Source organism: Nerophis lumbriciformis, linkage group LG04 (genome assembly GCF_033978685.3).
Source record: "Nerophis lumbriciformis linkage group LG04, RoL_Nlum_v2.1, whole genome shotgun sequence".
In the NCBI taxonomy this organism is placed as follows: Eukaryota; Metazoa; Chordata; class Actinopteri; order Syngnathiformes; family Syngnathidae; genus Nerophis; species Nerophis lumbriciformis.
This window is the reverse complement of record NC_084551.2, coordinates 31,002,687-31,025,716: the sequence shown is the minus strand read 5'-3', so window position 1 is coordinate 31,025,716 and position 23,030 is coordinate 31,002,687. Positions and strand designations below refer to the sequence as shown.

General features: G+C 42.2%; 1 protein-coding gene across 1 annotated transcript; it reads left to right on the top strand.

Annotated features, from left to right (window-relative positions):
• Positions 1-2,356: 2,356 nt before the first annotated feature.
• Positions 2,357-22,230, top strand: LOC133599363 (uncharacterized). Its single transcript, XM_061952156.1, has 2 exons — positions 2,357-2,571; positions 18,520-22,230. The coding sequence occupies exon 2, from the start codon at positions 18,556-18,558 to the stop codon at positions 21,898-21,900; it is 3,345 nt and encodes a 1,114-aa protein (XP_061808140.1). The 5' UTR covers positions 2,357-2,571; positions 18,520-18,555; the 3' UTR covers positions 21,901-22,230.
• The last annotated feature ends 800 nt before the right edge of the window (positions 22,231-23,030 follow it).

Below are 23,030 nucleotides of genomic sequence, written 5' to 3'. Positions count from 1 at the left end.
GCAGTCCACATAGGTCAGTACTTTGTTTATCATATAAGAAGGGACCAACAATGACAGAGTCATCATCTGAGAGCTTTTACAGGTGAGTGAGTGGAACTGTTCCTGAAGTCTGCAGTGTAAGAGATGGAAGGTTCGACGAGCACGATGACAGCTTCCTCTCCACCTAGGGATGCCAAGCTGTTAGGTTGATGGTCTTAATAGCGTACTGTTAAAATATTGTAGCAAATGTACACTTCAATACACAATATGTAGGTTCACTCTGTCAAACTTCCTATTCGACCTTTGCTCTGCCTGGAGCACACACTCCATGTGTCAGCCTAACTCCTAGCAAGGCCATCTTGTTGTGAAAACACCATGAAGCTGTTATGGCTATCCCTACTACTGTAAGAATGTTGACTCTCTGTGTCTCGTAAACTTAAAACTAATATTAATTTAAATAATACACATCCCATAGATTTTCAATGGCTTCACTAAGGCGCTTCCTGATGGCCTTGTTGTGCCAAAGCCACCTGGACTATTATTCCTTGGTCTCGCCCCCACCTTTGTGAATACTCGTTTTGGCCTTGCATTGTCCTTCAGGACCCAAAGGACTTGTTGCTCTATGGACTATAAGAAGAGCGAATAATTACCGATCGGGGCTTCTTCATAGCGGATTGCTCAATGAGACCGATACTTTAATTTTCATTTGTAACCTGTTTAAATACATGTTGATGCAGACGTGCCTGTAGAATCCAATGCGAGTAGAATCCAACAGTACAGAGAACCCAGACCTAAAACTTCATGGACACTAGATAACCTAACATACTGTTTGTTTCAAGGGAGACATCATGATTTGTTGACCAACCTACCATACTGTGTCAGTTAGCCCAACAGCTAGAAAGTGAGCCAGGTGTATGATAAAAAGTTTAAAAGTTAAAGTACCAATGATTGTCACACACACACTAGGTGTGGTGAAATGTGTCCTCTGCATTTGACCCATCCCCTTGTTCACCCCCTGGGAGGTGAGGGGAGCAGTGGGCAGCAGCGGTGCCACGCCCGGGAATCCTTTTTGGTGATTTAACCCCCAATTCCAACCCTTGATGCTGAGTGCCAAGCAGGGAGGTAATGGGTACCATTTTTATAGGCTTTGGTATGACTCGGCCGGGGTTTGAACTCACAACCTACCGATCTCAGGGCGGACACTCTAGCCACTAAGCCACTAAGTAGGTAAGACTGTGATTTTGACAATTGCCATGTGAAGCAAAAACAACCAACCTCCTGCCTGGCGGAGTGGGGTTGGGTTTTTGATTGATTGATTGAGACTTTTATTAGTAGGTTGCACAGTGAAGTACATATTCCGTACAATTGACCACTAAATGGTAACACCCGAATAAGTTTTTCAACTTGTTTATGTACAGCAAGTAGTGGACATAGAGAGAGATCAGAGGGCATAAGAACAAGAATCTACATTTGATTGTTAACAATCCGGGGAGGGTATTCGTTTAGGGTTGAAGTTGCCTGGAGGTGTACTTTTATTGCGGTTTTGAAGGAGGGTAGAGATGCCCTTTCTTTTATACCTGTTGGGAGCGCATTCCACATTGATGTGGCATAGAAAGAGAATGAGTTAAGACCTTTGTTAGATCGGAATCTGGGTTTAACGTGGTTAGTGGAGCTCCCCCTGGTGTTGTGGTTATGGCGGTCACGTTAAGGAAGTAGTTTGACATGTACTTCGGTATCAGGGAGGTGTAGCGGATTTTATAGACTAGGCTCAGTGCAAGTTGTTTTACTCTGTCCTCCACCCTGAGCCAGCCCACTTTGGAGAAGTGGGTAGGAGTGAGGTGCGATCTGGAGTGGAGGTCTAGAAGTAATCTGACTAGCTTGTTCTGGGATGTTTGGAGTTTAGATTTGAGGGTTTTGGATGTGCTAGGGTACCAGGAGGTGCATACGAATTCGATAAAGGGTTGAACGAGAGTTCCAGCTAGAATCCTCATGGTGCTTTTGTTGACCAGAGAGGAGATTCTGTAGAGAAATCTTGTTCGTTGGTTGACCTTTTTGATTACCTTGGTTGCCATTTTATCACAGGAAAGATTAGCCTCTAGAATGGAACCTAGGTAGGTGACCTCATCTTTCCTGGTGATAACAATGTCACCCACTTTTATAGTGAAGTGGGCGCAGGGGTCGCCAAACGGTGTAATTTATGAAATAAAATGGCCGAGTCGTGTTCCCATACAAAGACAATGCAGTCAACGGTTCAGAACAGTGGACACCCGGAGGCGGGCTGAGGCAGTCACGTGAGCAAGACTTCCCCCAGCTGCCCAGGAACAGGAACAGCAGCAGCAAGAGGACAGGCAGCCAGCACTGCAGGAGCGCGTCGGTCGCGCATGCGCTGTATCGGATCCTTGCTTTTCAACCTCGCAGCTGGACGTTGCTCTTCCTCCTCTTCCTCCTCCTCTTCTTCTGCTTGGTAGCTAGCTAGCACGTATTCTGCGATCGTTGGCGGCAGAGGCACGTCTCCGCGAACAGATGTCTCCGGAACCAGCGTGGAGTGAATCGATCGTCAAAAGACTTGTAACCTCCATGCTCGCGTGAAGGGTGAGTCTGTGAATGAGTCTTCTGGTTGTGGTGCAATAAATGGCGGTAGCTCGCCGTGCTAATATCCGTTGTGTGTGTGGCCTCTCCCGGGAGGGTTGCCAGCCACCTCCCCTCGCTTAGCTTCCACATGCGCACCTTATACTGGCTAACAAAGACGTTTTAAATACGAAATCCTTGTTAAATGGTTAAAGCTCGACACGACGTACAGTGCGTTCAATTTAGCATTGAACACTAGCATTGCTATGTTAGCAGCATTTACCAGCCTTAAGTGGTGTTAGCCTAGCGTGCATATTATATTTTTTTCCGGCATTTTTTTAGCTATATGATGTCTACACACGTGCATATTTGCACGTCGTGCTTTCCAAACTTCGCCCTTAAAGAAATGCATTCAAATAATGCGCAATAACAATAATAGTACAGTAGCGTGCATATATGTGTAGTAGCGTGCATATATGTGTGTGTGTTTGCACTTCAAACGCCATCACACAATCCCCGATAGTAAACAAATGCAAATCAAATGCAAGTTATGCTAGCCTACAATCCATTAAATGCATTATTATTTAAGAAGCAGAACAGCAAACCAAACCTTTTTTGAAGAACAAAGGTAGGCGATCACCAGGCACCATGCCAAGTCCACATGCATAAAATACTTACATCGCGCATTTTATGCCACCTGCTGTGTTTTATTGTTGACATTGGAGAGGTTGCAATACTTTTGATTGTTCTTTAGTGGCCTGTGCAGTAAAACAATAAGTATAAAGCGTTAGAATGACTAAAAGTGATTCAAATAGCTTAACTAAAAAACACTTTGATTTATGGTCTGTTGCTACGAATTAGTGATGGGTCGATGAGGCGTCATGAAGCGTTTTGACACATTGCAAAACTGTATTGATACTGTGTCGATACTGTGTCACTAAATACTGATATCTGCTGGACATTTAAAATCCCTACTGGCAACCTATGGACCGACTCAACTGACACTGATTTTATGACCCAGTATATACAATAATATAAACCAAGTCATTGTATTTCATTTAGGATTATTTCCTATCTTCATTTAAATAAAAATATATTTTTTTATTTTTTAGATACAGTCAATAAATAATGTGAACATGTATCATAAGATGGAAATTTAAGAGAACGTGTTGTGAATGAGGATGCTTGTGGACTGGGAATTTTTTTTTATTTTATTTTATTTTTTACAAATTTTTATTTAAAAAAAAACTGTTTTTCCAACGTATTCAATTTTAGACGATTTCTCTTCTTAGTTATTATTTCTCCGGCTGTAGAAAAGACCCGCTCACAGGGCACAGAGGAGGCGTCAGTGCGACACAGTTTGCGTATCGGTCACGTGACCAAAACAGCTCATGATCGGTCACGTGACTTTCTAAAAGCAGTACGCGCACCGACACAGGGTTTTGCTCTACGAGCTCAACGCATGCGCCGATGCATTGGTGTTGCCGGACCCATCACTACTACGAATAATAATTCAGTGTAAACTGTATAAAATCTGATCCGCATGGAGTCCCCGGAACTGTAAATACGCATACGTAGTTTCCACACGGCCGCTGTAATAGAGCGCACATGAAAGCGGTGATGTGTGACGGCTAACAGGGAAGAGTTTACATTTTATTAATGTACCCCTTGTTAAAAGTGCAATTTTAATATTGATGATAAAAGAATGTAGGTTACGGCAAACAAAAAAAATCTTAGTTCAACTAGGTTCTATTAAAAACTCATTGAGGCTATAAAGTATATTTTATTTGATTAATTGATACATGCCACAATTACTAAAATATTTAATAGCTGCAGTCCCACTGGGGTGGAGGCCAACAGCAAAGTAAAGGATGGAACTGATGGGTCGGAAAAAGGACACCTTTGCCATCTCGTAACAAAAGTAAACACACCTACTTGTTAATGAGAATCAAACCTAGTTAAAAACAATCATGCATATTTCCACCTTAACACCTTTTTAGGATTTGTGTTTTTTATGCAGGTTTGTGACTTGTTAAATGTTTTATCCATGGCATTCTGGAAAGAAGAATTAATTGTAATAAATGCATTGCACATATCCATCCATCCATCCATCTTCTTCCGCTTATCCGAGGTCGGGTCGCGTGGGCAGCAGCTTAAGCAGGGAAGCCCAGACTTCCCTCTCCCCAGCCACTTCGTCCAGCTCCTCCCGGGGGATCCCGAGGCGTTCCCAGGCCAGCCGGGAGAGATAGTCTTCCCAGCGTGTCCTGGGTCTTCCCCGTGGCCTCCTACCGGTCGGACGTGCCCGAAACACCTTCCTAGGGAGGCGTTCGGGTGGCATCCTGACCAGATGCCCGAACCACCTCATCTGGCTCCTCTCGATGTGGAGGAGCAGCGGCTTTACTTTGAGCTCCCCCCGAATGACAGAGCTTCTCACCCTATCTCTAAGGGAGAGCCCCGCCACTCGGCGGAGGAAACTCATTTCGGCCGCTTGTACCCGTGATCTTGTCCTTTCGGTCATGACCCAAAGCTCATGACCATAGGTGAGGATGGGAACGTAAATCGACCGGTAAATCTAGAGCTTTGCCTTCCGGCTCAGCTCCTTCTTCACCACAACGGATCGATACAGCGTCCGCATTACTGAAGACGCCGCACCGATCCGCCTGTCGATCTCACGATCCACTCTTCCCCCACTCGTGAACAAGACTCCGAGGTACTTGAACTCCTCCACTTGGGGCAAGATCTCCTCCCCAACCCGGAGATGGCACTCCACCCTTTTCCGGGAGAGAACCATGGACTCGGACTTGGAGGTGCTGATTCCCATCCCAGTCGCTTCACACTCGGCTGCGAACCGATCCAGTGAGAGCTGAAGATCTTGGCCGGAGGAAGCCATCAGGACCACATCATCTGCAAATAGCAGTGACCTAATCCTGCAGCCACCAAACCAGATCCCCTCAACGCCCTGACTGCGCCTAGAAATTCTGTCCATAAAGGTTATGAACAGAATCGGTGACAAAGGGCAGCCTTGGCGGAGTCCAACCCTCACTGGAAACGTGTCCGACTTACTGCCGGCAATGCGGACCAAGCTCTGACACTGATTATACAGGGAGCGAACTGCCACAATAAGACAGTCCGTTACCCCATACTCTCTGAGCACTCCCCACAGGACTTCCCGGGGTACACGGTCGAATGCCTTCTCCAAGTCCACAAAGCACATGTAGACTGGTTGGGCAAACTCCCATGCACCCTCAAGGACCCTGCCGAGAGTATAGAGCTGGTCCGCAGTTCCACGACCAGAACGAAAACCACACTGTTCCTCCTGAATCAGAGGTTCGACTATCCGGCGTAGCCTCCTCTCCAGTACACCTGAATAGACCTTACCGGGAAGGCTGAGGAGTGTGATCCCACGATAGTTGGAACACACCCTCCGGTTCCCCTTCTTAAAGAGAGGAACCACCACCCCGGTCTGCCAATCCAGAGGTACCGCCCCCGATGTCCACGCGATGTTGCAGAGTCTTGTCAACCAAGACAGCCCCACAACATCCAGAGCCTTAAGGAACTCCGGGCGGATCTCATCCACCCCCGGGGCCTTGCCACCGAGGAGATTTTTAACTACCTCGGCAACCTCAGCCCCAGAAATAGGAGAGCCCACCACAGATTCCCCAGGCCCTGCTTCCTTATAGGAAGACTTGCTGGTAGGATTGAGGAGGTCTTCGAAGTATTCCCTCCACCGATCCACAACATCCGCAGTCGAGGTCAGCAGAGCACCATCCCCACCATACACGGTGTTGACACTGCACTGCTTCCCCTTCCTGAGGCGGCGGATGGTGGTCCAGAATTGCTTCGAAGCCGTCCGGAAGTCTTTTTCCATGGCCTCCCCGAACTCCTCCCATGTCCGAGTTTTTGCCTCCGCGACCGCTGAAGCCGCACACCGCTTGGCCTGTCGGTACCTGTCTGCTGCCTCAGGAGTCCCATGAGCCAAAAGAACCCGATAGGACTCCTTCTTCAGCCTGACGGCATCCCTCACCGCCGGCGTCCACCAACGGGTTCTAGGATTACCGCCACGACAGGCACCAACCACCCTGCGGCCACAGCTCCAATCGGCCGCCTCGACAATAGAGGTACGGAACATTGTCCACTCGGACTCAATGTCCAGCACCTCCCTCGTGACATGTTCAAAGTTCTTCCGGAGGTGGGAATTGAAACTCTCTCTGACAGGAGACTCTGCCAGGCGTTCCCAGCAAACCCTCACAATGCGTTTGGGCCTGCCAGGTCTGTCCGGCATCCTCCCCCACCATCGCAGCCAACTCACCACCAGGTGGTGATCGGTAGAAAGCTCCGCCCCTCTCTTCACCCGAGTGTCCAAAACATGAGGCCGCAAATCCGATGACACAACTACAAAGTCGATCATGGAACTGCGGCCTAGGGTGTCCTGGTGCCAAGTGCACATATGGACACCCTTATGTTTGAACATGGTGTTTGTTATCGACAATCTGTGACGAGCACAAAAGTCCAATAACAGAACACCACTCGGGTTCAGATCCGGGCGGCCATTCTTCCCAATCACACCTCTCCAGGTTTCACTGTCGCTGCCAACATGAGCGTTGAAGTCCCCCAGTAGAACGAGGGAATCACCCGGGGGAGCACTCTCCAGTACTCCCTCGAGTGAATCCAAAAAGGGTGGGTACTCTGAGCTGCTGTTTGGCGCGTAAACGCAAACAACAGTCAGGACCCGTCCCCCCACCCGAAGGCGGAGGGAAGCTACCCTCTCGTCCACCGGGTTGAACTCCAACGTGCAGGCTTTGAGCCGAGGGGCAACAAGAATTGCCACCCCAGCCCGTCGCCTCTCACTGCCGGCAACGCCAGAGTGGAAGAGAGTCCAGCCCTTCTCAAGAGAAGTGGTTCCAGAGCCCTTGCTGTGCGTCGAAGTGAGTCCGACTATATCTAGCCGGAACTTCTCCACCTCACGCACTAGCTCAGGCTCCTTCCCCCCCAGCGAAGTGACGTTCCACGTCCCAAGAGCCAGCTTATGTAGCCGAGGATCGGACCGCCAAGTGCCCTGCCCTCGGCTTCCGCCCAGCTCACACTGCACCCGACCTCTATGGCCCCTGCTATGGGTGGTGAGCCCATTGGAGGGGGGACCCACGTTGCCTCTTCGGGCTGTGCCCGGCCGGGCCCCATGGGGACAGGCCCGGCCACCAGGCGCTCGCCATCGTGCCCCACCTCCGGGCCTGGCTCCAGAGGGGGGCCCCGGTGACCCGCGTCCGGGCGAGGGAAATCTGGGTCCTTGGTTTGTGTTCTTCATCGAGGTCTTCGAGCTGCTCTTTGTCTGATCCCTCACCTAGGACCAGTTTGCCTTGGGAGACCCTACCAGGGGGCATAAAAACCCCCGGACAACATAGCTCCTAGGATCATTGGGACACGCAAACTCCTCTACCACGGTAAGGTGGCAGCTCAGAGAGGAGGCATTGCACATAGTGGAACCTTAAAGGAGAACTGCACTGTTTTTGGAATTTTGCCTATCATTCACAATCATGAAAGACATGACGATGTATGTTTTTTTTTGCATTCTAAATATTAAATAAATGCAATCAAAAGTCTGCTTACAATGGAGCCTAAAGGAGCTGCGCAATTCCGCCTACAAAGCCTTTTAAACATCAAACACCTCCATTGAAGTTTTATACACATGATATAAGTATATATGTAATGTAGTAACGGGCACGTTTATAATAACATTTAATATTCACATATTTTGATAATTTTAAGCATACGCGGCGCATTAATTTCGAAAACGTTTTTTTTTTTTCGTCACTGATTATTACAAACTGCAGACTTCATGAGAGCTAACAAACTAACAACAAAATATCACTTACTGTAGTAGGTCTGCTGTCATTAGGATGGCGACTGCTGGGATGCTCATATATTCCCATTAAAATAAAGAATGTCTTATAATCCCCACGAGGAAACAGGGCTGGGTGGGGGGACCAAGCGTTTTTTCGTATCGTTCTGGCCATTTTCGGGTCCTAAATGGATGTCAAAGGGTACCAACTTGTCGGAATACCTATCCAGACTTCTTCAGTCCAGGTGAGATGCATGACTTATGATCTAGAATAAACTTACAAGAAGCAAGGAAGCAGCAGACCACTTGATGATCACGGCGTTAGCGCTTATAACAACAATATCACTAATACTTGGTTAATATACAGATCACAAAATGTAAATGTAGTATTGTTGGCAGTTTTTGAATAGTTATTTATTGGATTTTATGGGCGAAATAGTGGAGCTCCCATTGGCTCCGCTGTAAGCAGACTTTTATTTACATTTATTTATTATTTATAATGCATTAAAAAAACATCTGTCGCCATGTCTTTTATAACGATAGGCAAAATTCCATAAAAAGTTCAGTTACCCTTTAAAGGTAATCATTTATTTCATGCCACTGGTCATGCCTCTGATTTGTTTATATTTCAAAATATGTTTCCCATAGGATGTAATATTAGTAGAAATCACCTTTTTTATTTTCTGTACAGGCAACATTAGTGTTGACATTAGGATTTCTGTCATGTAAATATGACCACTGGTTTTAATAAATGTGAGGGCTTCAAATAAGTGTAAATATAAGTTATTCACCGGTAATTACAATTTAAAAATAAAATGTAAAAAATAAAACCTTTCACTTTTAATAAGTGATTGTACGTGTGGTGGAGGTTGAGTCTTGGGCTGGAGCCATGCACGTAAGAGGGAGCAAGCTGCGTGGATTCTGGCCGCATTCTTCCCCTAGATGTCTGTCTGTCACTACTCGCCTTCATCTAAAATGTGCGGTCTGGAAGGAGCAACCCTAAAATGTGACCGCTCCCTGTCACTTCAATATATTAATAGAAAATACATAGATACTGTATTATTTATCAGACGCTATAAATTGATGAGGTGATCATCAATCGCCTTATTGAACACAATTATCAGCAAGAATGTATCAAGCAGAATAATAGAAAAACTATAACTTTAAATCAACTGATTTGCTTGTTTTTTGGGGGGTTTTGTACAGTTAATGTCAAAATGCCAGGTGTCAACACACACAAGCAGGCCCATCCTGACACGGTCACAGCTTCACAAAGTTTTACTAAACAGAACTAACGTCACACGTGCCATGAGGGTAGCTACACTATACAGTGGGAGGAAAAGTATAAACTCTGGTTCATATGATGTATGATATAAATGCTGTTAATTTGACGAAAGAGCTTTTAATACTATCATTATTTCATGATAATGTATGTTGATGAAATCCCCCAAATTTGACAGTGAACAAACGCATCCTCAACACAAAAGCCACTTCTCAGTCCGCAATACTCGCCTCCATGGCGGCAAATAAAACAACATTTCTTCCAAATGTTATCCCTGGATGACGAAGAATAACAAAACGTGCTAAACTACAAACCGTGGGATACAATAAACCAGGGGTAGGGAACCTTTGGCTCTCGAGCCAGATGTGGCTCTTTTGATGGCTGCATCTGGTTCTCAGATAAATCTTAGCTGACATTGCGTAACACGATAAGTCATGAATAATTTCGCTGGTAATCAGTGTTAAAAATAACGTTCAAAATATAAAACATTCTCATGCATTTTAATCCATCCATCCGTTTTCTACTGCACCTGTTCAAGAAGTCGCATTAATGGTAAGAAGTATTTTATCTATTATTGGTTAGCTTAAGAATAACAATGTTATTAAAAAGAAAAAGAGACTTATTATACTCTAAAAATGTTGGTCTTACTTAAAAATAAACGCACTTAGTTGTATTCAGTGTTAAAAAAATATTATATGGCTCTTACGGAAATACATTTTAAAATATTTGGCTTTCATGGCTCTCTCAGCCAAAAAGGTTTCCGACCCCTGCAATAAACCATGCTGCCCGCTAAGCTAGAGCTCTTGAAAGTAAACAAAGGTGGGTGGATTGATATAAATATCGACTGTAACGACACCAAGTATACTATCAGTATATGTTTCATACTACAAAGGTCAGATCAGGATTTTTTTATTAAAAATATTTTGTTGTTTTTGTTATTGTTTACAAACTGAGGAAATAAGTATGTGGACACAGGAGGACTTTAAGGGCAAAAACGGAAGGATTTAAATCAGAGCCAATAGTAGAGCATTATGTAAATATTTAGATATTTTTACACCGACATATTACGTTTTTGTCTGATTATATAATTGAGATAAAAAATTTAAGCATTCAATGATCTTGAAAATTCTAAGTATTAGTATGACCAATACTGCACCTTAGTATTGGATCGATATCTGCATTTGTATTATCACCCAAAACTAATGTAAAGTATCCAGGCAATAGAATAATACGTTTTTATTACATTTTACCTGAAGTGAAAGAAACAAGAAATTAATTGTAAATTAGCAAGTAGATTAATAATAGTTCTGACAAAATAATACAACTGTAAAGGACTCAATATATTACCATATATCAGCAGCCAAATTAGGATCCTCTGTAACCCGTTTTGAAATGGTTCTATTATCATTTACGAGAGGTGGTAATCTTTGGGCACCTCATGATTCGAGGACGATTACGATTCAGGAGCTATGATTCGATAAAAAAATCGATTATCGATTCATCTTTAATTTATGTATATTGATGCAGTTTTACATTTATTTTTGTTTCACTAAATAAGCATTTACTACCGGTACTTGCAACTTAAAAAAAACTATTATTTTGTAATAAGAAACAGTTAAATTAATTCCCACATTTATTAAATGAATGAAAATGTGCAAAACTGGACCCTAAATGCCCTATAATAAAGGAGCTGGTCGGATCTCTCGGTGGGGTACCTCGCTGCATTCAGCCAAATTTTAGAACTGCCTGCAATACTTAACTTACAATAAATAAATCGATTATTAACGTTTACTTTTTGATTTTATAATCGTCCGTGTCCAAATTGCAATGCATATAAAAATCGATTATTTCCCCCACCTCTATCATTTACATACCTAATATTATATTGTGGTATGTATTGTTATTCCAGGAGGCTTCAATATACTGTATATTGCGATAAAGATTTTAGGCGATATCGCCCATCCCTAATGTGAACCCTCTAAAACGTCTTACATTTTTTGTACAAAATGGTATACATCACAAGAATGAACACAATCTGCTTATACTAATACCACACAAACAATTATGTTTACATATTTGTATTGACCGTAACATTTTTAATTTTCCTGAGGGAACTCTCCTGAAGGAGTCAATAAAGTACTATCTATCTATCTATTTAAACACAAGACAGGGAGGTGTAAAGCAAGTGAAACCATGTATTTAAGAACTAGTTGATCCTACTTTGGAAGCAATTAATTCAACCAAATGTTTCCTGTAGTTTCAGATCACACCTGCAACGAACAGGATTCATTTTTAGATCTTTACGTTTTACAAAACTGTTACAGTTCTGCATGATTGTGACGACCTCAAGGTGGTCTGTTTTCGATGTTTTGGATTGTAGTTCTAATAAATAGCACAACATGAGCCAAAAGAACATAACGCTTTTTAGAATGGAACCTTAAAAATCAAACACAATCTGCTCTGTGATACTGATTGACTGTCGTAATAGAAAAACTTTTTTTTCCATAAAAAATCATATATTGCACTGTTGTCATGAGGCATTTTTTAACAATACAATGTTTTAAGTAACATTATAACACTCCTGGCATACAAGTATAAAAAGTAGTTCATCACTGTATTATAAAACTACTCACCATTTAAAGATGCCTGACAGACACAGTGGTGATGATACAGAAAGGTGTTTGCAGGGTGATACTGTCACCTAGTGGTGTGATTAATACGTACATTTTGTATTCTGTTTATTATACGGTTTTCCTTTTCTGTCACCCCCACCCATCCAAAATTAATAAGAAAAAACTAAACACACTGTACATTGTAGTAATACATTTGAAGGTTCACTAAGGGACTGAAAGCTATCTTCTTCAATTTAATACATTCGTTTTGAAAATAACTATCAAAAATGAGCTATATCAAGATAAATTCAAACAAAACATTACTTATATCTTGACCCATAATAATAAACAAAACAAAATAAAACAAGTAGTGTGTCCAAAAAGGAGCAGGAAGAAGCATTGCTCGAATTAAAATGATCTCAATCTTAAACATATTTACCTTAGTTTTTATACATAATGTGACTCATAATTAAATTACAATTAAGATTAAATTACCTGATATATAACAATGTGTTGTGTATGACATGATACACAATCATATTTAGTTTCATCGTCATCTGCTCACATTTACATACTCGCCCATTATTTCACAAATATTTAAAAAATTGGAGTACATAAACTACACACACAAGATATGTTTCCCTCCTACTTTAAAAAAAACTGTTTTATGATGTTGCTTTGTTAGATTGATTCCACACTCATCCTACCTACCGATATGTATGCGTTTAAGAGTAGTGTGTGCATTAGGCTAAATTATATTTACCTCTGAATAAAATTTTCCATTTCTGTCAACATTTTTTGAACGTTTGGTGGGAGCAGATTATTTATTGCTTGGAATTAGGGCTGCAATGATTGGTCAACAAAATCGACAATGACACTTATTACCATTCAAAGATTTGTTATTGTTATTAATTATTATTATTGTTAATTGTATTAAGTTGCTTAATACAATTTTAATTGATAGAGATCCAGGAATGTTTAAGTTTACACTTTTATTCCTTTTAGTTAAAAAAAATGCAGCTAAATAACCCTAACAGTATTGAATAAAAATGTTTCCTCTGAATGTCATGTTTACAGGATATCTTGCACTTTAAGTCTGTTCTATGTTTCACTGTGATTATATAAACTTTGTGGAATAAGGTAAAGCATTCAGTTGTCAGTGTTTTTAGTATTATTTAGTATTTACTGTAATAAAAAGGAGGTAAAATCAAGTCCTGGACTCAACGTCAAACTCAAACACGTACAGCAGTAAGCAATAATCGACTATCAAAAAAAATAATCGCTTGCTAGCCGACTATTAAAATAATCGTTGCAGCCTGACTTTAAATATTACCTGTTGGGTTTTAAATTTCACCAGATCCCTAAATTTGATAATTTGTGATTTTATAAACTGTGCATTTGTTTACTGTCCTCAGTGCTATTTTTTAATGGGTGTTACTTTTGTAAAATTAGGGTCGTCCTGATACAAACATTTTGGTACCGGTGTTGGTACCAATATGTACAGTATTTCGATACTTTTCAAAATGAAGGGGACCACAAAAAATGTCTATCGATTTTATTTTAACAGAAAATCTTACGGTACATGAAACATGTTTCTTATTGCGCTCAAAAACAGTTTTAGAAGATTGAAATGAAAATGAACAGGTATTGAACTATTTGGGATTTTTTTATTGCACTTATTTTACATATTACAAACCCCGTTTCCATATGAGTTTGGAAATTGTGTTGGATGTAAATATCAACGGAATACAATGATTTGCAAATCATTTTCAACCCATATTTAGTTGAATATGCTACAAAGACAACATATTTGATGTTCAAACTGATAAACTTTTTTTTTTGTTGCAAATAATCATTAACTTTAGAATTTGATGCCAGCAACACGTGACAAAGAAGTTGGGAAAGGTGGCAATAAATACTGATAAAGTTGAGGAATGCTCATCAAACACTTATTTGGAACATCCCACAGGTGTGCAGGCTAATTGGGAACAGGTTGGTGCCATGATTGGGTATAAAAACAGCTTCCCAAAATATGCTCAGTCTTTCACAAGAAAGGATGGAGCGAGGTACACCCCTTTGTCCACAACTGCGTGAGCAAATAGTCAAACAGTTTAAGAACAACGTTTCTCAAAGTGCAATTGCAAGACATTTAGGGATTTCAACATCTACGGTCCATAATATCATCAAAAGGTTCAGAGAATCTGGAGAAATCACTCCACATAAGCGGCATGGCTGGAAACCAACATTGAATGACCGTGACCTTCGATCCCTCAGACGGCACTGTATCAAAAACCGACATCAATCTCTAAAGGATATCACCACATGGGCTCAGGAACACTTCAGAAAACCCCTGTCACTAAATACAGTTTGTCGCTACATCTGTAAGTACAAGTTAAAGCTCTATTATGCAAAGCAAAAGCCATTTATCAACAACATCCAGAAACGCCGCAGGCTTCTCTGGGCCCGAGATCATCTAAGATGGACTCATGCAAAGTGGAAAAGTGTTCTGTGGTCTGACGAGTCCATATTTCAAATTGTTTTTGGAAATATTCGACATTGTGTCATCCGGACCAAAGGGGAAGCGAACCATCCAGACTGTTATCGACGCAAAGTTCAAAAGCCAGCATCTGTGATGGTATGGGGGTGCATTAGTGCCCAAGACATGGGTAACTTACACATCTGTGAAGGCACCATCAATGCTGAAAGGTACATACAGGTTTTGGAACAACATATGCTGCCATCTAAGCGCCGTCTTTTTCATGGACACCCCTGCTTATTTCAGCAAGGCAATGCCAAGCCACATTCAGCACGTGTTACAACAGCGTGGCTTCGTAAATAAAGAGTGCGGGTACTTTCCTGGCCCACCTGCAGTCTCCCATCGAAAATGTGTGGCGCATTATGAAGCGTAAAATACGACAGCGGAGACCCCGGACTGTTGAACGACTAAAGCTCTACATAAAACAAGAATGGGAAAGAATTCCACTTTCAAAGCTTCAACAATTAGTTTCCTCAGTTCCCAATCGTTTATTGGGTGTTGTTAAAAGAAAAGGTGAAGGTGGTGTAACACAGTGGTGAACATGACCTTTCCCAACTACTTTGGCACATGTTGTAGCCATGAAATTCTAAGTTAATTATTATTTGCAAAAAAAATAAAGTTTATGAGTTTGAACATCAAATATCTTGTCTTTGTAGTGCATTCAATTGAATATGGGTTGTACTTGTATAGCGCTTTTCTACCTTCAAGGTACTCAAAGCGCTTTGACACTACTTCCACATTTACCCATTCACACACACATTCACACACTGATGGAGGGAGCTGCCATGCAAGGCGCTAACCAGCACCCATCAGGAGCAAGGGTGAAGTGTCTTGCTCAGGACACAACGGACATGACGAGGTTGTACTAGGTGGGGATTGAACCAGGGACCCTCGAGTCACGCACGGCCATTCTTCCACTGCGCCACGCCGTGAATATGGGTTGAAAAGGATTTGCAAATCATTGTATTCCGTTTTTACATTTACATCTAACACAATTTCCCAACTCATATGGAAACAGAGTTTGTACCTATAGCCTGCCATAATCTAGAATTAGGATGGATTAGAATAGACAGTTTTATTGACATTTCATTAAATGCTACATGATTTATTGTTGCCACTCTTGGTCTGTACTTTAAGACAAATACAATAATTAGTAAATACCAAGAACAATACTATCACTACAACTACACGTATGACATGGTGCAGGTAAAACACACATTGTTGAACATAAAACACAAATTAAATTGTCGGAATTTGAATTTGCTAATTGGCAACGGGTCAACCTGTATGCACATCTATGTATCTACATGGGCACAACAGGGGAGCATGTTAACCACATTACCTGTCGCTTTTTAAACTCTCTGTGGATGTCTGGACGTCCTTTATATATTTACCTTAGTTTAAAGCAGGGGTGTTCAAATTATAGTCCGCGGGCCAAATGCAGCACGCCGGCGTCTTCAATAAGCCTGCAAGACGGCACAAGTCCAATAAGCAATTTGGCCAGACGTTTCCATATTCATATAATATACAAATAGTCAGTGGTTTGATGGCTGCCATTTTGTCACTATCTGGTGGCCAACTTAAGTAACTCAAGTCAGTGGCCATTAATTGTACATCAGTGTAAACTTGTGTACAGCATTTACTTGAATGACCTAATCCAAACAACCTTCCCTAGTCATGGTGCAGAAAAAAAAAATTCAACCAGCACAACAATTCTACAAACATGGTCACACATAACACAACATGGTCACACATAACACATGCTGCTCATTGAACTTTGTGGATATTATAAAAACATCAAATCAGCATTAAAAAATCTAAACTCCACCCATTTAAATCCATTACAATAGACCTGGTTGATATATTGATTTTATTGAGATATTCGAGTTTTGTGATGCAGATGATTTAAAAACATTTAAATCAATTTTTTTCTCCTCTTGCTCCAGTATATTTTTTGCCCCTCAGGCGCTTCTCCAGCTTGCGCCGTGCCCTTACTTCCTTAGCGGCTCATATAGCAAAACATTGCTAACGAGAAGGAGACGTTTGTTTCAAAGAAAAGTGTTGTCAGTACTTTGGTTTTGCGGCAACAGGTGTGGAACAAATAACTGCACGGTGCAAAGTTTGTTCCTGAGGGATCGAAGATCACGGGCATTCAATGTTGGTTTTCAGCCTTGCCGCTTACGTCCAGTTATTTGTCCAGATTCTCTGAACCTTTTGATATTACGGACCGTAGATGGTGAAATCCCTAAATGCCTTGCAATAGCTCGTTGAGAAATGTTGGTCTTAAACTGTTCGACAATTTTGTCACGCATTTGTTCACAAAGTGGCGACCCTCGCCCAATCCTTGTTGGTGAATGACTAAACATTTCATGAAAGCTGCTTTTATACCCAATCATGGCACCCACCTGTTCCCAATTAGCCTGTGGTATGGTCCAAATAAGTGTTTGATGAGCATTCCTCAACTTTGTCAGTCTTTTTTGCCACTTGTGCCAGCTTTTTGAAACATGTTGCAGGCATCAAATTTCAAATGAGCTAATATTTGCAAAAAATAACAAAGTTTACCGGTTCGAACTTAAGTATCTTGCCTTTGCAGTCTATTCAATTGAATATAGGTTGAAAAGGATTTGCAAATCAATGTGTTCTGTTTTTATTTACAATTTACACGGATAGGCTCCAGCACCCCCCGCAACCCCAAAAGGGACAAGCGGTAGAAAATGGATGGATGGATGGACAGATGGACAACGTGCGAACTTCACTGGTTTTGTGTTTGTATATATATATGTAGATATATATATACATCTATATATATATATATATATATATGTAGATATATATATATACATCTATATATATATATATATATATATATATATATATATAATATAATCATAGATCTATACAGATATATCTATATATATATATATATATACATATAGATCTATATATATCTATGTGTGTGTGTGTGTGTGTGTGTGTGTGTGTGTGTATGTATATGTGTGTATATTACATATTATAATCCTAAAACGGATACATACATAAATATAGTTACTTTGCATGCAGTCGGCTTTCGGCCTCCGGCCAAATTCTTTAAGTCCTCTCGTCAAAAAGTTTGGACATCCCTGGTTTAAAGTATTGCCACTTTAGGCAAGGCATTTTTTAAAGCACTGCTTGCAGCGCGGCGCTTCCCTGTTTATGGCTTCACCTTTATCGTTAGTTTTTAAGCCAAAACACCTCCATATTGACCTTTGCGCCCCCTCTTTATTAACCAGGAGAATTACCATTTTTTGCAATTCTTCCTCTCCACACTGTTTCTGTTTATGCCTTTCTTACATATTTTGTTAGTACCGGTATACTGTACAACCTTGGGTGCACCTCGGACTTCCAAGCAGTAATTGGGATATGGCAATAAAAATATAAAAAATAGTGTGCAATGTTTTGTTTGTTTGCCTAAAATGTCAATGCTTTTTGCAATTTTACCAATCAGATACTTTATGTGAGGTGTCCAGCAGACTTGCGATCCAATACAGCATCCTAAAAAAATTCCATTCATATGTTCTGTCAATCTGTGTTATTTATTTCCATCTTAACATTATTTTTGATTTACAATTTCCAAGCAACATTTGGTTTTATTCAAGTTTAGAGATAATTTTTTTAAGCAACGTGTTATGACTATGCAATAACTAACATGACTTTGTGTTTTCTACAGGAAATTACAGTACATGAACAGTCCCTCTTGACTGCCATGATGCTTGGACTCCAGGGAAATTCATCACCGTCCAAAATTTACCATTGCGTGGCATGTTCGGCTTCCTTCAGTGGTCTGGCCTCTTTGCTCGTGCACCAAGCAACCCATGCCAACACGCTCCCTAAGGTCAACACTCCCACTACAACACAGCCTGACATGAGCCCGCACGACACTCTGACGGCCAGCCAAAACTCTTCCAGTGAGGCGCACAGTCCACCAGTATCTCTCTATATCTGTGATTGTGGCAAGGAATTTCATGACTTCAGTCTTATGCTTGAACATAAGCAATTGCATGTCTCTCAAGCACAGCGACCCCAGACGCCAGACGGGACAGTCCTCCCAGGTGCATTAGAGGCTGATAATGGTCTTACTGAGAATGTAACACCAAGCCCAAAGATAGATTTTGTCCCGAGCACTCAGTCTACTTCTGAGTCCTCACTTGTTCAAAGAGAACCTGTTTCAAGCTGTCTATCTACTATAGGGTCCTCTCTTGTTCAAGAAGAATTTGTCCCGAGCTGTTCGTCTACTTCAGGGTCCTCTCTTGTTCAACAAGAATTTGTCCCGAGCTGTCCATCTACTTTAGGTTCCTCTCTTGTTCAAGAAGAGCATACAGCAAATGAAAGACTGGAAGAAAGAGATGCAGTTCCAGGAACTCCTCCACAGGAATATCAAACAGCGCCAAAAATTGGTGAACAATGTGACCAAACATTGGCAACAAGTGACCCAATCAATACGAAAGTCGAAAATCCTCCACTAGAATATCAAACAGCGCCAGAAATTGGTGAACAATATTACCAAACATTGGCAACAAGTGACTCAATCAATGCGAAAGTTGAAAATCCTCTACAGGAATATCAAACAGCGCCAGCAATTGGTGAACAATGTGACCAAACATTGGCAAAAAGTGACACCATCAATGCGAAAGTCGAAAATCCTCTACAGGAATATCAAACAGCGCCAGAAATTGGTGAACAATGTGACCAAACATTGGCAACAAGTGACCCAATCAATGCGAAAGTCGAAAATGTCGAAGAAGAGAAGAGCCAGGACATGCAGAAGCCTGTTGTCAGTGGTGACGAGGGGAATTTGGCCTCAAAAGACAAAGTAATGAAATTACTAGCATCTGCATACATGAAGTGCAACTCAGTGTCTCCATGTCCAAATGAGAATAATGAGTTTATAACCCTCAAACAAGAAGCCATCCCAGTTGATATTACTGATATCACACCAGTCCAAATACCTGGACCCCAACCTGAACCTATCAATGATCTCTCTGTGGCAAAAATGAGGCGATTGCTCGCAGAGCCAGGCATCAAGACCAAAGCGCCAACTATTAGCAAAATTATCGATTGCAGCAGGAAGAAGATAGTCTCTCTGACAAAAGTGCTCTCACCCGTTGTGGTTCTAGAAACCCGTCAGAAGCTCAGAGATTCTAGCAACAATGGCCTCTTTGGGAAATATCAATGCGGCCGCTGTCGTCGCACATTTCCAAACTCAGACCGACTAACCGAGCATCACTTCTTGCACAAAAAGGAGAGGATTAAATGTTGTCGTCGCTGCAAACAACTCATCATTGGGAAGCTGCCTTTCACTGACAATCATGTATGCACTCCATCTGGGAAAAAGTCTGATCAGTTGTCCAGCACGTTGCCACTAGCTCCAAAAATAATGCCATTCCATGGCTTAAACAATACAAAAAAATCCTTCTATTGTCCGGTGTGCAAGCACAACTATGCCCGCAGGTACAACCTGAAGAAGCATAAGTGTCAGGGTCCGAAAACAGCCCCAATCCAGGTATCTAACTGCACCACTGATAGAATGCTAGCCTTAAGATCAAGCAGTAAAGCAGTACCACTGAGGGACGATCGCTTTCAACTTTCCAGAAACATGTGTGTTAGCACTGATGTACCCGGTCCGATTAAAGTAGAGGTGACGTCTACCACTTCTGAACAGTCGTATATTTCTGATATGGCCTGGTCTGGTTTTGCCAAAAGCTTCCCACCGTTTATGCCCACGCATTCAATGAGGGATCAGCATAGTGTCATGGAAAACAGTCATTTGGATGCAGCGTCAGTTCATAATGACAGCAGCAATGAAGGCCAGTGGACAATGCCTTTGGATGATGAAGCCGAACTCCTTAGTCCCTCAATGAACGCTTTTAACGACCTTAATCCGGGGGAGTCTGAGTCTGATGCGATGGCTAATCAGAGTTATATTGTCAGTGATGGTGTCCAACGTTACCCGTGTCACAGATGTCAAAAAACTTACAGTCGGCTTTCTACCCTGGAAAGGCATTTACTCCTCTGCGGGTCGAGGCCTCAGGGTCCTGGGACTGTATCACCGAGTAGTGGTGGTGGTCAGTGGATGGCTTCACAAAACAGTGGCACCAAGCCAATGTATCCTTGTTTTGTCTGCGGAAGAACCTTCAACCGAAAAGACAATATGATGGCACACAGGCGAAAATGTCAGTTGCAACAGCACACAAACCAACAGCTGGTACAGCCCATTTTGTCAGGTGGTGCTAAAGACAGCTCGGATAATGATGCAAACAACTGGGGCATCATGTCCCTCCCCTCTGTGCTGCCAAGGAGAGTGACCTGCGAGTGTGGGGTCGGATTTACATCTCCAAGATTGCTTCTGGAGCATCTACAAAAGCATGCACAGGAATCCTACACTTGTCCAACTTGTGGCGAGACTGTCAATTCCTGGTCCGACTATGAAGTTCACCTGCAGATCCACATGCATCCTCACCACCAACTGCTGAAGGGGATACATACACAGCGGTCACAGCCCCTTGTATTACGGATCCAACAACAGCCCCCTCAACAACAGCCCCCAACTCCTCCTGTGCATCAGCCCCCAACTCCTCTTGTGCATCAGCCCCCACAAAAACAACCAGTTCCTGTGCGGGCGAGTGTGGGGAAAAAGCAACGGTCCGTATGCGCGCGATGCGGGAATTCATTTGCCTCCAGATGTTCCCTTCGAAGGCACTTGGCATGGAACCGATGCAAAGGCAGCCGGCCTCAAACTGTGCCCAAAACCTATCGATGCTCCCGCTGCAGCTCTGAATTCCCCAACATGGTCAGTCTTCTATTTCACCAGAGGAGCGGCGCCTGCAAACCTGCCATCAAGCCTGTGCGTTGCCCCGTTTGCCTCCGCTGGTTTGGAACAGTCGACACTCTGCAAAGGCACCTCCTGACTCACAAACAGTCAGAATCACACCGCTGTGATATTTGTAACGGAACATACCCAAGTCTGAAATCACTGAAAAACCATCGCAGGAGGATCCATCGCATCATGGCTACAAACGTTACGCACCAGTCGCAAGAATTATTGACTTAATTAAATTTTTTGCTACTAATTTGTAACATGGATGTGGTGTATTTCAGAAAATACCACTTTTTGCATTGTACTTGTATCAAATGTAAATAGATTAACATTGACGGTGATGTTTGTGTTGGGTTTTTTTTAGAATGAAATGGAGAAACATGTTAGGCTTTATAGCAGATTTCTGTCGTAAAATGAAATGTTCCATGTGTGTACAACCATTTTGTCAAGTACTGTACGGTATTTCAGGTTAAAGGTTGTAAATAATTAGAGATCAAATTTTATCCAATAGTTGTAATGTAGCTAGCTTGTTCTGGGTGTTATTAAATATACCAATTGATTAAAGCTTTGCATATTTATTTATGTACTACTTGGAAGCAGGGGGGTTTCAAAGAGTGGCATAGTGAGCAACACCACATAGAATATTATATGATTAGGGCCTTCTGTGTTGGCCCAGCGATGAGGTGGCGACTTGTCCAGGGTGTACCCCGCCTTGCCCGAATGCAGCTGAGACAGGCTCCAGCACCCCCCGTAACCCCGAAAGGCACAAGCGGTAGAAAATGGATGGATGGATAGGGCCTACCCCATCCCCCATTTTGTTTTCCATCACAATAAAGGCACGATGCGTCAGGGCATTAGAAACGTGTATATGTTAGCTATTAGCATGCTTACTTTTTTTTAAAGCTAATTTTGCAGGCATATACTTGTGTGTGTCATATGACAGCTGATATTAGTGTGCTAAATGTTGTTAATTTTGCAGCTAGTCACCTCAGGGTTATATAACTGTATTCTCGCTGTTGGATTTATATGATTAGGGCCTACCCGATCCCCCATTTTGTTTTCCATTCACCATAAAGTCTTGATGCGTCAGGCCATTAGAAACATGTGTATATGTTAGCTATTAGCATGCTTACTTTTTTTAAAAGCTAATTTTGCATTTATACACCTCAGTCATACACTTGTGCGTGTCACCGACTCAGTGGCTTAGTGGTTCAAACCCCGGCCGAGTCATACCAAAGACTATAAAAATGGGACCCATTACCTCCCTGCTTGGTACTCAGCATCAAGGGTTGGAATTTGGGATTAAATCACCAAAAATGATTCCCGGGCGCGACACCGCTGCTGTGAACAAGGGGATGGGTCAA

What these genes read in the sequence shown, in the direction of transcription:
- LOC133599363 (XM_061952156.1), top strand. Translation starts at nt 18,556, where the DNA reads ATGATGCTTGGACTCCAGGGAAATTCATCACCGTCCAAAATTTACCAT.